General features: G+C 51.0%; 6 protein-coding genes across 6 annotated transcripts; 2 read left to right on the forward strand and 4 right to left on the reverse strand.

Annotated features, from left to right (window-relative positions):
• Positions 1–462: 462 nt before the first annotated feature.
• On the reverse strand, positions 463–1,089 carry AA0111_g1975 (hypothetical protein; the record flags this gene model as incomplete). The annotated part of the gene is made up of 1 exon (XM_028647694.1): positions 463–1,089. The coding sequence occupies one exon, from the start codon at positions 1,087–1,089 to the stop codon at positions 463–465; it is 627 nt and encodes a 208-aa protein (XP_028510839.1).
• A 356-nt stretch (positions 1,090–1,445) lies between these two features.
• AA0111_g1976 (Kynureninase 1) lies at positions 1,446–3,080 on the forward strand (the record flags this gene model as incomplete). Its single annotated transcript, XM_028647695.1, has 3 exons — positions 1,446–1,914; positions 1,975–2,036; positions 2,088–3,080. The coding sequence occupies 3 exons, from the start codon at positions 1,446–1,448 to the stop codon at positions 3,078–3,080; spliced, it is 1,524 nt and encodes a 507-aa protein (XP_028510842.1).
• Positions 3,081–3,311: 231 nt separating this feature from the next.
• Positions 3,312–7,876, reverse strand: AA0111_g1977 (DNA polymerase alpha catalytic subunit; the record flags this gene model as incomplete). Its single annotated transcript, XM_028647696.1, has 4 exons — positions 3,312–4,452; positions 4,504–7,358; positions 7,411–7,514; positions 7,567–7,876. 4 exons carry the CDS (start codon positions 7,874–7,876, stop codon positions 3,312–3,314), a joined length of 4,410 nt encoding a protein of 1,469 aa, XP_028510841.1.
• A 242-nt stretch (positions 7,877–8,118) lies between these two features.
• AA0111_g1978 (hypothetical protein) lies at positions 8,119–8,758 on the forward strand (the record flags this gene model as incomplete). Its single annotated transcript, XM_028647697.1, has 2 exons — positions 8,119–8,163; positions 8,210–8,758. 2 exons carry the CDS (start codon positions 8,119–8,121, stop codon positions 8,756–8,758), a joined length of 594 nt encoding a protein of 197 aa, XP_028510838.1.
• Positions 8,759–9,508: 750 nt separating this feature from the next.
• Positions 9,509–10,522, reverse strand: AA0111_g1979 (hypothetical protein; the record flags this gene model as incomplete). Its single annotated transcript, XM_028647698.1, has 2 exons — positions 9,509–9,958; positions 10,013–10,522. 2 exons carry the CDS (start codon positions 10,520–10,522, stop codon positions 9,509–9,511), a joined length of 960 nt encoding a protein of 319 aa, XP_028510837.1.
• Positions 10,523–10,847: 325 nt separating this feature from the next.
• AA0111_g1980 (hypothetical protein) lies at positions 10,848–13,138 on the reverse strand (the record flags this gene model as incomplete). The annotated part of the gene is made up of 2 exons (XM_028647700.1): positions 10,848–12,521; positions 12,572–13,138. 2 exons carry the CDS (start codon positions 13,136–13,138, stop codon positions 10,848–10,850), a joined length of 2,241 nt encoding a protein of 746 aa, XP_028510503.1.
• Positions 13,139–14,327: the final 1,189 nt, after the last annotated feature.

Genomic DNA, 14,327 nt, shown 5'->3' on the forward strand with positions numbered 1-14,327 from the left:
ACTTATGATTTGCTGCTTTCTCTCGTACAATGACTGTGCCCTCTGTACTGTTTCTGGATATGTTACTATGGTCAGAACATGATCGCAACTTACAAATCTTATCAAATCAATCTAGCTTTGCTTGACCAAAGTGCCGAATAGTTCCGATGATATAGACATAGAAGTTACGAGTTTTGGCGGAATTGTTCAACACCTAAGCCCGAGCAGGCATCCTACTTTAGTTCACCCTTACGCACCCGCCCCACGCATCGTCCTACCTCCATAGCCTCCAGCTTTTAGCTAAGACGCGGCATGATCAAGTTTCTCCTGGCCTTCGTGAAGTGTTTGTCTTTTATCTCCACCGTGCCTTCAAGATATCAAGAAGGTGCAGGAAGTAATCCGTATAGGCTACCCATGCACGCGCACTGTTACTTCGATAGTGGTACATGTTTATTGCCAGAAAGTACACACGCACTGCATAACTTACAACTTGATGTCAAAACTTGTCCCGCACCCACAACTGCTCGTCGCCCCCGGTATGCCCGTAATCTTGAACTGGCTACCTATCAACTCCATCGTATAATCCACCGTGCTTCCATTCAGCAACTCTAGGCTAGACTCGTCAATTACGATCTTCTCGCCCCTTTCCCCCTCAAATATAGTGTCTTCCTCGGCCGCTGGGTCTTTCGATAAGTCCGTCAGGTCCATAAGATACTGGAAACCGTGACATCCGCCGCTCTCGATGCTCACGCGCAATGCGAGGTTTGGGTTGTTGTCGCCTGTAGAGATCTTCTGGAGGCGATTCGATGCACGAGGTGCTATAGAGATCAACATTGGGTTACCGGAGTCATCGGTACGAGGGTTCTGGATTGGTTGCGCGGGCTTTGCGGTGGAGGCGTCGGATGATGTGGCAAGAGTCCGTCGTGGTATGTGTTGTCGTTTTGGGAATATGGAGATCTGTGCTGGAATATTTCTGAGCACCCTGCGTGGAGACGAAGGCGCAAGAAAGTCGAGGAAAGGCGACTGCGAAGTGGCGCCTGAGGACACTCTGCTGTACGCTCGCGTGGATTGGATCGCGGCAGTTGTAGAATGGGCGGATCCTTTTGCCATCGTCCTTCTCGCTATTCGCAGGCAAGATGCGCACATGGTTGAAGTGGACGCCATTGTTGCGATATCGAGGTTGTGGTGAGATGAAGGTTCATGAATCTGAGGTCATAGCTAAGAATGTCACGGCCGACGAGACCCAATCAGACGCGCCCACCGACTGAGAGTTCTAGATCGCTTAGTCATACCATGCCCCCACCTTGTCCCGCCACTATTAGTCGTACGAGCCACCAGGCCGTTCCAGTCTTACGCCAGAGCTATTTACTTATCGTGCCTGAGAGCTCCATGATAGCGCCATATCATCTCTGCATAAGCTTCTTTTTGTTTGATTCCTGGTAGTCTTTCGTACATCACCAGCGACGATGCCCAAACACTACAATGCATATCTCGAACTTCCACACTCGGAACTTTGCACAGAGGAGTTCGCAAGGAATGAAGACAGAAAGGATGGATTGAGCAAGTTGAGGAACGAATTTGTGATTCCAAGTAAAGGCGACTTGAGAAACAAGAAATTCGGATTTCAGCAAAACTCCTCGGGAGAGGCCGCCGCTACGCGCGAAGACGACAGCGAAGATTCCATATACTTCTGCGGCAACTCTCTAGGACTTCAACCTCGGAGAACAAAGGAATATGTTAACCGTTACCTGGATACTTGGGCATCCAAGGGTGTGTTTGGTCATTTCACGAATTACGAGGGAGGATTACCGCCATGGCTACACATCGACGATGCGATCAAAGACCAGACAGCAAAGGTAGTCGGCGCACTACCTACAGAAGTCGTCACAATGGAGACTTTGACTGCAAATTTACATTTGCTCATGGCAAGTTTCTGTAAGTGTCCCAGTGAGAACTGCATGTGAGCATGCACTGACTTTGTACACCCACATTAAGACCGGCCAACCAAGGACAGGTACAAGATCATCATTGAGGCGAAGGCATTTCCTAGTGATCATGTAGGTTTATGCGAAAATGCTGTCAGCGCTTAGATATTGACTTCTTCGCAGTATGCCGCTCTCTCCCAGATCGCCCACCACAACCTCGACCCATCTGCGCTCATAACCATCGATCCGCCCTCAGCGTCCTCGCCTTACCTTTCCAACGAGCACATACTCTCAGTCATATCCCAACATGCGCCAACGACTGCACTGGTCTTGTTGCCTGGTATCCAGTTCTACTCGGGCCAGTTCTTCGATATAGAGCTCATAACGCGCCACTGCCGATCGCTGGGTATAACCGTAGGCTGGGACCTTGCCCATGCAGCTGGAAACGTACCACTGAAGCTACATGACTGGAATGTTGACTTCGCAGCATGGTGCAACTATAAATACATGAATGGTGGCCCTGGTGTTATTGGTGGACTGTTTGTACACGAGAGGCATGGAAGAGTGGAGCAAGTGCCTGCAGTTCGAAAAGATGGCACAAACGGCGCAGCGGGTAACAGCACAGAGCTTGCCTACCGACCGCGATTAAGTGGCTGGTGGGGAAGCGATAAAGACAGTCGCTTTCGCATGGAAAACAAGTTCGTGCCAATCACTGGGGCGGGCGGCTTTCAGCTTAGCAACCCTAGTGCATTGGACATAACATCTGTCATGGCTAGCTTAGACGTCTTTGCTTTGACGAACATGGACGCTTTACGGCAGCGGAGTCTCAGGTTGACTGCGTACCTCGAAGCGCGGCTACTAAAGTATGACGGAGGAGAGCCACCTTACAAGATTATTACACCTGCGAATCCGGCGGAGCGTGGTGCGCAGCTCAGTGTGCTTCTCAACCCAGGACTGCTGGACCAAGTTCAACACTATATCGAAGAACGTGGCGTGGTTGTCGATGAAAGAAAGCCTGATGTGCTTCGCGTGGCGCCTGCACCACTGTATAACTCCTTCCACGATATCCATCGCTTTATCACTGTCTTCCACGAAGCTTGTCGTATAGCCGTGAAGGGTGCTGGGCAGAAGGGCGCGCACAATGACAAAATCCCTGAAGGAATCGCGAATGTATGATTGTCCTGTGCGCTATCTCAGGCGGTACCTACTCGTTTTCGAGAGCGATGTAATTTCTAATACTAGTAACACATTATACCCCAGCAATAGCAACTTTCATCATGTCGTAATCAAAAGTTTGATTCAAGAAAGGGAACTCTATGTAGTAGACAAGGTCGCGATCGGGAGCAGGTAAAAGCCGCCACCCGTTTAGGTCGTCGTATGCGAACATGTATCCAAGCATCCTAAGCCCTAAGCCTTAAGCGCAAAAGAGAACAGACTGTCCATCTGCACCCATTGCCTTCCATTCCTCTCCAGCCATCGCTCCACCACGCCCTTGAGTGTACCAAATCTCTCTCTGTTGACTTCCGCCAGCACTTTCATCTTCTCTTTCCTCTCCATATCCTCTGATTTCACACCAGCATCCATCTTGCCTACACGGTCAACATCAAATAACGATTGATAGTACAACAGTTGGTTCCAAACATCGCGTTCCTTGATCTCGTAGCTCATCTTGCCCAAGCAGTCGCGAGCGAGACCCTTCGGACCAAGGCAACGGTGTCCGTAGACAGATATACTACGCGTTCGATTTGAACATTGTGGGTCGTCGCAAAGAACATGACCGGCGTAGTATGACGCGAGGACTTGACGGATAGAAGATTCTAGCTGGGCCACCACGCTGATGTTTTGTAGCAACTTGCCGCAGCCTTCAGCGGGACATTGTATTCCACTGTGGGAAATGGTCTGCAATGATGCCGTAGTTGGTGATGTCGAAGAAAGACCCTGGAATGGGAACACAGTTGTACACTCCCGGCAGCGCAGCCACAGTGGCGAGCAAGATTGGAAGCGTACGGAGTCTGGAATTTGCGACTCTAGAGGATGGATTTCTGTGTCTTGTTGCGCACCTCCAGAGACGGTGCTCACGCGATATTTGGAAGTGTCGAGACCGAGACAAGCTGCTAAGAGAGTGACGTTGGTTCCGCTGATGGGAGCACAGAGACGTTCTACTGGTGGTAAAATCTGCTTGTGGAGGTAGTAATCAATATCTGGTTTTAGTCCACTGTCGGCTTTCAGGACTTCATCAACCGGATAGGCGTTCTTTGCTGCGTTTTCGGCCGAACCAGACGATTCACCCGTAATGATGAAGCTCATAACGTCCTTGGCCTTGACGTGTTTGCCCTTTGCCTGAAGGCGAAGTGCGACCTGGACAGAGGGCATCGAGTTACCATTGGGATACTCCTTGGGGTTCTTTCCGAGCTGTGTATAGATGGTGTACTTCCGAGCTGGTACGGTGTACTCGCGCATCTGCTTGCTCAGCTCACGGAGATGGTTGTGGATCTTCTCGACGACTACCTCAGGGTCTTCACCGCTAAGGAGGAAGTTAAGTAGTTCCCTACATCTTTGTTAGCGAATTGTACTAGATGTTTGATGCGGCAAGACTTACGTTGACGTCTCCTTCGACAGGGCACAGTATTCTCTGCGTCTCATGTCGAGACCCTTGACTTCAAGTTTCTCGATGTACTTGCCGTCAACAGAGACCATGTTGATGGCGGCGTACTTCTTCTTGGCATGCAGTAAGATGCGACGGAAAACGTTGTCGATATCGATCTCCAAAAGTCTGTAGCTGTCGTTGATCTCCCTTTTGAACTCGTTACCCAATTTTAGCGCATCTTGAATGTTGTCGACATTTGTGTTGATCATGACGGAATCTGTATCACCATAAATGACGCGCAGCGCCTTCTCCTCGGCCATGTCCTTAGTCTTCCGAAGAATTTCACGACCCTTGTATGTCGTGAGCATAGCGAGTGGTCGAGCGTAGAACCGAGATTTGGTATATCCCAAGCATCCGTACATAGAGTTGGCAGTAAGCTTTAGGGCCATTTGCTTGATATCCCAGGTGGCCAGCTCATCCGGTGTAGCATCCTTTGCCTTCATAAGCTTCTTCACTTCGCGACGACGCGAGACAAGTGTAGCAATAAGACGCGGCAAAATACCCTGATCTTGGTTCGTGGGAACTTCTGGCACCTTATCGTCATCCTCTGAGAGATCCGATCGCTCCACAGTCGTGAAGCAAATGTTAAACTCCTGGATAATACTGGGGTAAAGAGAGTTGAAGTCCATGACCAGAATGAACTTGTCGTAGAGACCTTTCTCGGGTTCGAAGACGAGACCACCTTTGAACTTGTCCTTCTTCTTCGCGTCCGCACCTTCTTCACCTTCCACCGCTTCTTCCTCAGCTTTGATCTTGCTTTTGCCCCACTGTTTGTCCGGGCAAATGTACTTGTTCTTGTGGAACTCGTGCAGCAAAATGTACTCGTTACGCTCTGCGCGGGTTCCGCTCAGCGTTCGGGCCCATGAGTTACCTGCCAAATTGGTGAGAACCTTGGTAAGTGGAAGCATCTGCACCTTTATCGCAATGGCAGCGATGAAGTAGGCATCAGCTTGGCAGTGCTTGATGTAGTTGAGAAGACCCTCCTTCGTTGTCGCCCAGGTCTTCAGTGCAGCTTCGTTATCAAGCTCTTCACGTCGCTTGTTGAGTCCAAGCTGAACCATCTCTTCAAGACTCCACGACTGACACTTTGGCATAAGGGATTTTCCAAGGTCATTCGCCAAATCGCACAGCAAGCGACCAGAAGCTAATTGCTTTTCAGCAAAGAAACTGCCACCGCCCTTGCCCATACTCTTAGGCCAATCACTTCTCTTAAGTCGTCCAATGCGGTGCCATCCTGGGGTCTTCTTCTCTCGAAGACGGCTTAGCAAGACGCTGTAATCGACGTCGTCTAAGCGATGGCCGACAAGAACATCCGGGTCATGGCGCTGGAACATCGCCATCAACAGACTGAGAAGTTCTTGCTCTGTCTTCTTCATGTACATGTTGCCTTTCACTTTCTCGACTTCTTTATCGAAGCCTGTTGGGAAAGCAGTGCCATTCGGCCGCATGATAGTGAAGCTCTTGCACTGCATTTGATCGACAGGTGTAGTGTCAGTCAGAGAGAAGCTATCGTATATCATAGCACTGGCCACCAGGATCTCCTGCTTGTTGTCCTTGGCATTGAAAGTGGTTCGCAGGGAGAGACTCATGAGGGTCATTGGAGGTGCGTCCAGATTGTCCGACGCGCTCGTGACTGTGATATTGTTGGGTTTGCTCACCAAGACTTCGAGCTTACACCAAGAAGCGTTGGCGACAGCAGCGAAGTCGGGAGCGTCGATCTTGAGCCAGCATGGTCCCATGACGTTCTTCCAAAGAACAAACTGTTCGAAAAGCGAGGTGTTGGTTCCAAAAACATGTGAGAATGTTTCTCCCTTTAAATCAGAGGCTAAAGGCATCTTGTCATATCCATAAAGGAGCTTGAGGTAATCGGCTTCTTTGGGTATGTCGGCCAATTCGAAAGCGTACTTCCTGGTACATGGCTTGATCTTGTGTAAGTTTACGCGGTGCTTGCTCATTATGGAGTCAACCTCGTCTGATACATCACTCAGACCAACCTCCTCGTCTGTGGTTACTCCTCGGATGTGACGGTACTCTCGGGGCAGAAAGTACAACTTTCGGAGGATGTTATCGACCTTCACAAAGCAACTGACATAGTTGCCTGACTTCTTGTCCTTAACTTTACCGAACAGGCACAAGCTGCCGTTAATTTCAGTGTAGTCGATCCAGAACATGCGTAAGCTGCCGTCCTCTTCCAGCGCATCCTGTGGTTGTATCTTGCCCATACCAGTAGTTGCAGGGGCAGGACTACTCATGACGTTGAGTTTGCTTGTGACATCATTCCACGAAGAAGCATCGACAGGTGCTGTGGAAGGTCCAACAGGTGAGCTGGCAGGTGCGGGGTAGTCTTCTTTCTTGATCTTCGCTATCGGTCGTCTGCCGGCCATGTTGACACTGGCTATTGGCACACCAAGATGTGTCGTGGGTTGAGCCACCTCCATGAGGTCATCTTCTTCCTCTTCTTGTTTAATCGCAGGATGTGCTCTTCTTTCTACGGCTTTAGCAACGGGTGATGACTGTAGTGGAAGGTCGCTCATAGGATGGTCGTCGTCCAGTATGGGAAGGTCATCGTCGTCGACGTATGCATTCGCTGCCGGTGGTGTGTCTGGCATGTGTGCGTCTGAATCATTGGTCCGCTTTGTTACCGCAGTCGACCGGTTCTCTGATACAGGAGGTGACAGCACGCGTGTTTTCCTTCGCGCCTCTGTCTTTACGGGACGCGTTCGGTTCTTCGAGGAAGGAACGGGGTTTGTGTCGATTTCGCCAAGTAGGTCCTCCATGAAGTCTTTGTCGGCTGCAGTGACAACAGGCTGGATGTGTTAGCGTTGACCCCGCACGAAGTCATGTACTCAAAGAGCTCACCTTGGCCTTTGGTGCCTTTGCAGCATTCTTCGCACTGAAGTACTTGCTAATGCCATTGTCAATCTTTTTTCGCTTCTCCTCGTCTTCTTCGCGTTTCCGTTTGGCTATAACGCGTTAGTACTACTGTTAATTGGCCGTGATTACATCATTTCATACCAGCTTTGCCTTTGGCAGGCCGCTCGTCTTCTCCCTCGCTGTCTGTCGCAGCATAATGGTATTGACCGTGGCCTTCATCCCACTCCTCCCGGCCGTCATCGACATAACCCTCGCCCTCGTCGCCAACAACGAAATCGTCTTGATCCAGTCTTCCCCGCACAATCTTCTTGTAGCCCTCTTCGTCGACCGTATCGTACAATTGCTCTTCTTCTGCGACTTCGTATGTGGACAAACGCGTCTTGCCTGCCGCACGATTCGCTCGCAGTTCCGCGAGTAGGGCAGCGCCGGTCTTCTTCCCTACACGCGACATAATGTATTACAATGTATAGGTTGTGCGAGTAAAAAGCGAAGTGAAGAAACTGGGGTATCTGGTGCCGTCGAAGGCGTGTTTGGAGGACTGGCGGGACGACAGGTTAAAGTGCAGGAGCGACGCGCTAATCGGCACCGTGCACGCGACGCGACATTCCATTAATCACGCCAAGACGCTACCCCGATTCGTACATTCTATCACTCGCCCACAACGGGCTACATCTTCAACACCACAACATCATCATGGCATCAGTCTCAAAAGCCCCTCTGGTCTGGATAGACTGTGAGGTAGGCTTACTTGTGCTCTTATGCAGTATTTCGTTGACCCTGTTAGATGACCGGCCTGAACACTGATAATGACACTATCATGTCTCTTGCCGCATTTGTCACTGACGCAGACCTCAACATCCTCGACGAAGCAGGCTATGAGGCCGTCATTCATCATGAAAAAGAGCAGCTCGACCGTATGGGCGAGTGGTGTACAAGTCATCATGGGCAGTCTGGTCTGACGCAAGCCTGCATCGACTCTGCCACTACCGCCGAAGAAGCAGCAGAGGGCCTACTTGCCTACATCAAAAGATTTGTGCCCGAGCGCCGCACTGCTCTGCTTTCCGGTAGCTCTGTGCATGCCGACAAGTCTTTCCTCGTCAAGCAGCCCTACAAGGTTGTCACCGACTACCTCCACTACCGGATCATGGACGTCAGCAGCATCAAAGAAGCTGCTCGTAGATGGGCGCCCAAAGACACACTCAAGAAGATTCCAAGGAAGAAGATGTTGCATGAGGCACGTGCGGATATTCTGGAGAGTATCGAAGAAGCGAGATACTATCGCGAGGCGTTCTTTCTGAAGCCAGCGAGCACGATAGAGTCGTCAAAAGAATGATGGTGGATTCAGAAGTAGCATGAAAGCCACATAGTTCTTGGATAAGGTAGAGGAAAGATGAGATGAATTGATACTGCCTACAAGAGATGAGGTGACTGCCTATATACGGCAGTCTATTTGCTGCATACAAAAGGAATGTGAAGACAATCAACCTGGTTGTACATGAGATGGAAGTTGATGGAAACCAGCAACAATCACCCTTGTCTAAACCCTAAAAATCATGCATTAGTATCAAACAGAGCGTCTTCTTGGATTTTGGATTCTGCTACGGCACGAATCGCCTTGCAAGCACTGTTTTGCAAGTGTCACTGCTTCCTATCATGTCCACTGATCTCGCGGCGTGTATAGCGGCGGTCTGTCATGCGCGGATATGCAGCATTCCTGGAAAAATGATAGAAGACATAGTGAGTAAACATTGTAGTGTGGCAAAAACATAAGAGAGGTATGCATAAGCGATACAGGTTATACAAGAGGTCGAAGAAATGGACATGGGTGTATACCAGAATGCAAAAGTCTAAATACTGGCGGTAGTAGCTCACTATTCACCTTTATGGTTGACTTGGTGATGCGCGTGGATCTTAAGCAGGAACGCGATTACTCATCGCAGGGTATCATACTCCTGTTCTACTTGTGCACTAACATATGCCTACTGTGAGGATTGCCAGTAGACTGTCGCTTCATACGTACAAGATGCCTACCATGCATCATGCCGCAGCCTGACTCCGAAGTTTTATCCTCTTCGCCTTATGCTCATTTCTTTCCAATGCTGAATCCCCTCGTCATGTAATCCGCACTGTTGCCCGCCGATGCCTTATGCTCCGTCTTGTTAAACAAACTATTCACGTTGTCATTTTGCGCCATCTTCCTCCTCTTATTGCGTTCTTCTTGCTCCTCAAGCACCTTTCGTGTTAAGGAGGCCGTGGCAGAGTTCTTGATTCCGTCGTTGGCTGATGTTGTCGGGTTTGCTGCACCCTCTTTCTTTGTCTTTCTGTCTCCGCCTGGTAGTGGGGTTTTCGTGGCGCTGTCTTCAGTGGACGCATTGCCGTGCTTACGTTTCTTCTTGCTTCCGGGCGCTTTCTTGAGCGCGTGTGTGAGGCCCTTGTCCTTCAATACTTTCATACGTAGATTCAATCGCGCGATATCGGTTGGTGTGGTGGGTAAGATGGGTATGATATCGTTCTCAGCGTACGGTTCGTTGCACTGGTAGCAAATCAGTCGTCGTGTCTTGAAATGGTCAACGCAGCAAATACGTACTGTCAAACACGTGCTCTCGCCGACTTCCTTAACGACACTTCCCGCAAAGGCATGCCCACAAGGAACAACATATACAGCCTTACTCCCAAACCCTAGCCTCTCTCCAGTAATGGGACATTTCCATTTCTCACCTAGAGTCTTCTGTACCTCACCACCGTCTTTCTCCTCAATTTCAAACTTGACTTCGACCACGTCTTTCAGACCCTTGACCCTATCCCCGAATGTGCCTAATTCTGAATCTTTGACGCCTGCGATCTTCTTCATCTCCGTCTTCTCTGCGTCATCTTCTTCTTTTAGCAAGAACTCGATGATGGAGTCCTTGTTGTACAGAATACCAGCAGCATCGGAAACTACGGGGCGGGCAAGAGGCTTGCGCGTCAAAGGATCAGTGGACCAGGCGTATTCTTGTTGTTCGGTTTGCGCCTCTTTGATCTGGGCGGTTGTGAGAGCTTTAGCGGCTTCCTTTACGAGTTCGCTACGTTTCGGAATCGATCCACCGTCGTTGCCCATCGCGTAGGGCTTAGCTAAGACTGGATGTGGTTGCGCGCGGATTGATGTGAGAGCGTTGGTGAGAGGCCGAGGGTATGCGGCGAAGCGCGGAGGTTTGAGTAGTTTTGGGACGTGCACGTGCCAGCTCCCATCCAAGGGCATGAGGGAATACCTAGCTAGGACCCTGATAGAAACAGATTGCATATTATGAGAGGATAGCTCGATAGTGATTTGATCTACGCACTGTGCTGGATGCTATGTCTCTACCTTTGAAGGTTATACTGGTGTTATACAAGAAAGGTATCTATTGCACTCCTCATGTCGCAACGCCTCATAAGTGTCATATCTACATGTCCCTCAAATCTCCAGACTTGTCAACCGCCGGAGACGTGTATCCCTTTCTTCGCTCGAATGGTTTCGCTGGTCTTGCTGGTCGCGACGGTCTCTTCAGCGGCCTTTTCCATTCCTTCTTCCATGACGGTCTGGCCTCGCCTCGGTCCTCTTGTCTCACTTCGGCCGGTTCCATTCTGTCGTCTGCTTGGCTGTCCTCTTTCCGCAGATCCCCATGCAAATCTGCCTCTTGATCCTCAGCATTCGTTTGTCCGCCCTTGAACATCACCCTCTGGATAAATGCAGAGAGTCTCGCTCTCTCTTTTTCGAACGGGCTCTTCAGCTCCTCGGCGATTAGATTCGAGAACAGCAACTTGTCGTATACGCCATGGACTTTCTTCAGAGCATCGATGGCATCTTGTCTTGCTTCGCCCTTCAGATACTGAGGTCCACGACGCCCTGCGTACTTGGTTTGCCCTGCACCAACCCCCACTTGAAGACGGATATTCTTTACGAGGGGATTAAGTAGAGTGAGGGCATCGATAAAATCCGAACCTTTGGCTAAGGGGAAAGAGATAACAAGCCCAGCATACATAGTAACGGTCTTGGGATCTGCGTCTTCCAGTGTCTTGGACATCATACCCAAGATCTGGCCTCCATTCTTCAGCGAGTTGTGGTTGTTCTTGTCGCGGACGCAGGTACTCATTGCGATCCTGAATGTACCAGGTGGAGGCCTGATGGCACGATTCATCATATCCTGCTGTAGGACTTGGACTGCAGCACTAGAGGCGCGGTTCTGACGGAGATTACGCAAACGCATGTTGAGGTTATTTAAGTCGGGAGTGATTTTATACGTTGTAGGGTCGGTCAAGAGGTCCCAGTATTCCTGAGCTGCCTTATTCGCTACAACTTTTTGGCATGCTTCCTGGACTAAGGAGAGTGTGTTGTTGCCTGGTCGAACGTAAATGAGGGGGCTCGATACTGCACTACCTACACCCTGAGGCGTCAGAGCTAGGAACTCGTCGCCACGCGCAGGGACATTATCAGGGGAAAGATGGTCATCATCGATACGATACTGTTCGGGTACGTTGGGAGCTCGCACGTGTGGAAGGCCGGCGCCTTGTCGCTCCACAGAGCCTAGTCGGGGAACGAGCCGCGGTATGTCCATCGTCTGCTCCACCAGCGAGAGTACGTCGTCCCAGTCTCGCGGCCGACTGCCGATCAGCAACAATCTTCCCATTGCACAGACAAGCTCTTCGTCAATGGCGAGATCTGCACGTCTCCATCTCCCGATAATATCTTCCCACATGCGGCGCCCTTCCATAATTCCACGCTCTCTCCTCGCAGCCGTCTCGTCCTCGCTCTCTCCTTTGGGCGCGTCTACCAACAAACTTTGCCGTATAGCGTTAAGTATGGTGATGTATGTGATGGCATTGGCTGCCGCTGGCCCGTTTTCTGGTATCTTTCCAGCCACCCCCCATAAAGCATCCATGTCGCCCGCTCTTGCGCACACTTTCAGCGCAGCGTTCGTGTGCATGATCGACGGTTCGACTCGTGAGTTGGGTGCGGAGAGCGAGTGGTAGATAGAGAGTGCTTTGCTGAGAACCCCAGATGTATGCGCATTCCACGAGAGGCCTCTGAGGAGTATAGTATATGTGTAGGAGTCGGGGAATTGTGCGCGTTTCTTCATCTGCGGCGGGTCAGCATTGCCCCTCATGACTTGGTGTAGGCTGTGCGTACATCATTGTAGACCTTGATCGCATCGTTGACTCTCTCTTTAGCCAGGTAGTGGTCAATAATATGGTTCCAACTGACAATGCACTGCATGGAGTGGCTCGCCATGCGCACCAATTGCAGCATCTCCTCTGCCTTATCCTTTTTTAACTCGTTCCTCACAAACGTCGCCAGCTCCAGCGGATCCTGCAAATACCGCAACTCCCTCTTCCTCCTATTCCATTCGCTATCTGACATGGATGGGTCTCGCCGGCCAAGTCTCGCTAGATTGGGTGTCTCGTCAACAGGATGTCGTGAAGGCGTTTGCCGCAGCGCCGCCGTTTCTCTTCTCTTCCGATTTGCTGCGAAAGCCGAGTTCTTGAAATGATCTTCTTCATCTCGTGATGTCCCTTGGGCCTCGCTCGAATCTGCAGACCTCTCGTACTCTGCTCTGGTGGCATTGCGGGTGGATAGCAGCCGTTGCTGGCTCCGTTGCAGAAGAGGATTTACATTACGGCGGAGGCGTTGCGCATTGGTGGCCGGGACGTCGAGCGCTTGTATGCATCGCCAAAGGCACGCGCGGCAGTTCAGCATCAGGTCGAGGGAGCGTTTCGTTATGTACAAAGGGCATGGGACGTTCTAGTCAGGAAAAGTTCCCCAATTCCGTAGCGCAAAACCACCGGGCCGAACCATGGCACACGTGATGACCCGAGCACTGCACCGTCCGAGCCGAAAAGGAGCCTCATCTGCTCGCGTGCTACCCAAGAGAGCATTAGCAGGCCCAGTTTGCCGCTATGCGACGCGCCGCCTCCAAACCGTCCACGCGAAGAAGCAATCCAGCCTAGATCAGACTTCCCGCGCCCACGCCTCACTCTAGCAGCAAAACCATGCCTACCGCCTACAAGGCTGAACCTACACTACGCGCCTCCGAGTCTACGGAGCCGAACCAGCACTATAACGCGGGAGCCCGAGCCCGCCAGGCGCACCACTATCATAGGGCTTACTTCGATCCTTCGCTCCAAGTCCCGCGACCAACAAGCAAGCAAACTAGAACTGCCGCAGAATGCCTGGCTTGCGGCAGAGTGTCATGCTAGCGCAACGTGACATGTTGCGTAGCCTCGCTGCTCGTCCTGTCTTTTTCCTTTGTTTACCAAGACTGCCGTAATATAGCGACAACCTACACCAGTTAATACTGGACACCAGAACGGGTCCAACTGATGCTCTTGCTCTTCTGATCGGTGAGACAAGTATGCACATCAAGCACCGCAGCATTAGTCCTCTCATAGCAGAGCCAATGTGGCGGGAGGATCAGGGTTCAAAGGGGTCATGTAAGTAAGCCTGGTAGTCGGCTGTTTTGGTGCGACGCGATCCGTACGTGTGGCATTATGTGGCAGGGAGGATTGCGTGATTAGCTCTGTGCGAGGCAACGTTGGCGCTCCTATGGACGGAATTCTAGGCCGCTGTTGTTGTGCTTCGTACGATGGGGGGCTGTTGTGCTGGGTTGTATGAGAGGTGGTTGTTGTCGTTATGGGTGCTCGGAAGTGGTGCAGAAGAGACATCTATCGTGGTGGTCACCATCCAAACCCCTCAGATTAAACAATCGTCATGTGCATCCACAACTGTCAACTTTGTCATGTTCACGTATCTCGCCGCTTCGCCTTGCCAACAAAGGTCCTACAGTAGTACAGCGTCAGCAGGCGCACGCCCACATTCAGGACCCTCGTCCCCTCGTGGCATCGGGACCAAATCCTTCAGCCCCAGCTACTGCTGTGTAATGTGTGCA

The sequence above is a fragment of the Alternaria arborescens genome, assembly GCF_004154835.1.
Source record: "Alternaria arborescens strain FERA 675 chromosome Unknown contig_3, whole genome shotgun sequence".
NCBI lineage: Eukaryota > Fungi > Ascomycota > Dothideomycetes > Pleosporales > Pleosporaceae > Alternaria > Alternaria arborescens.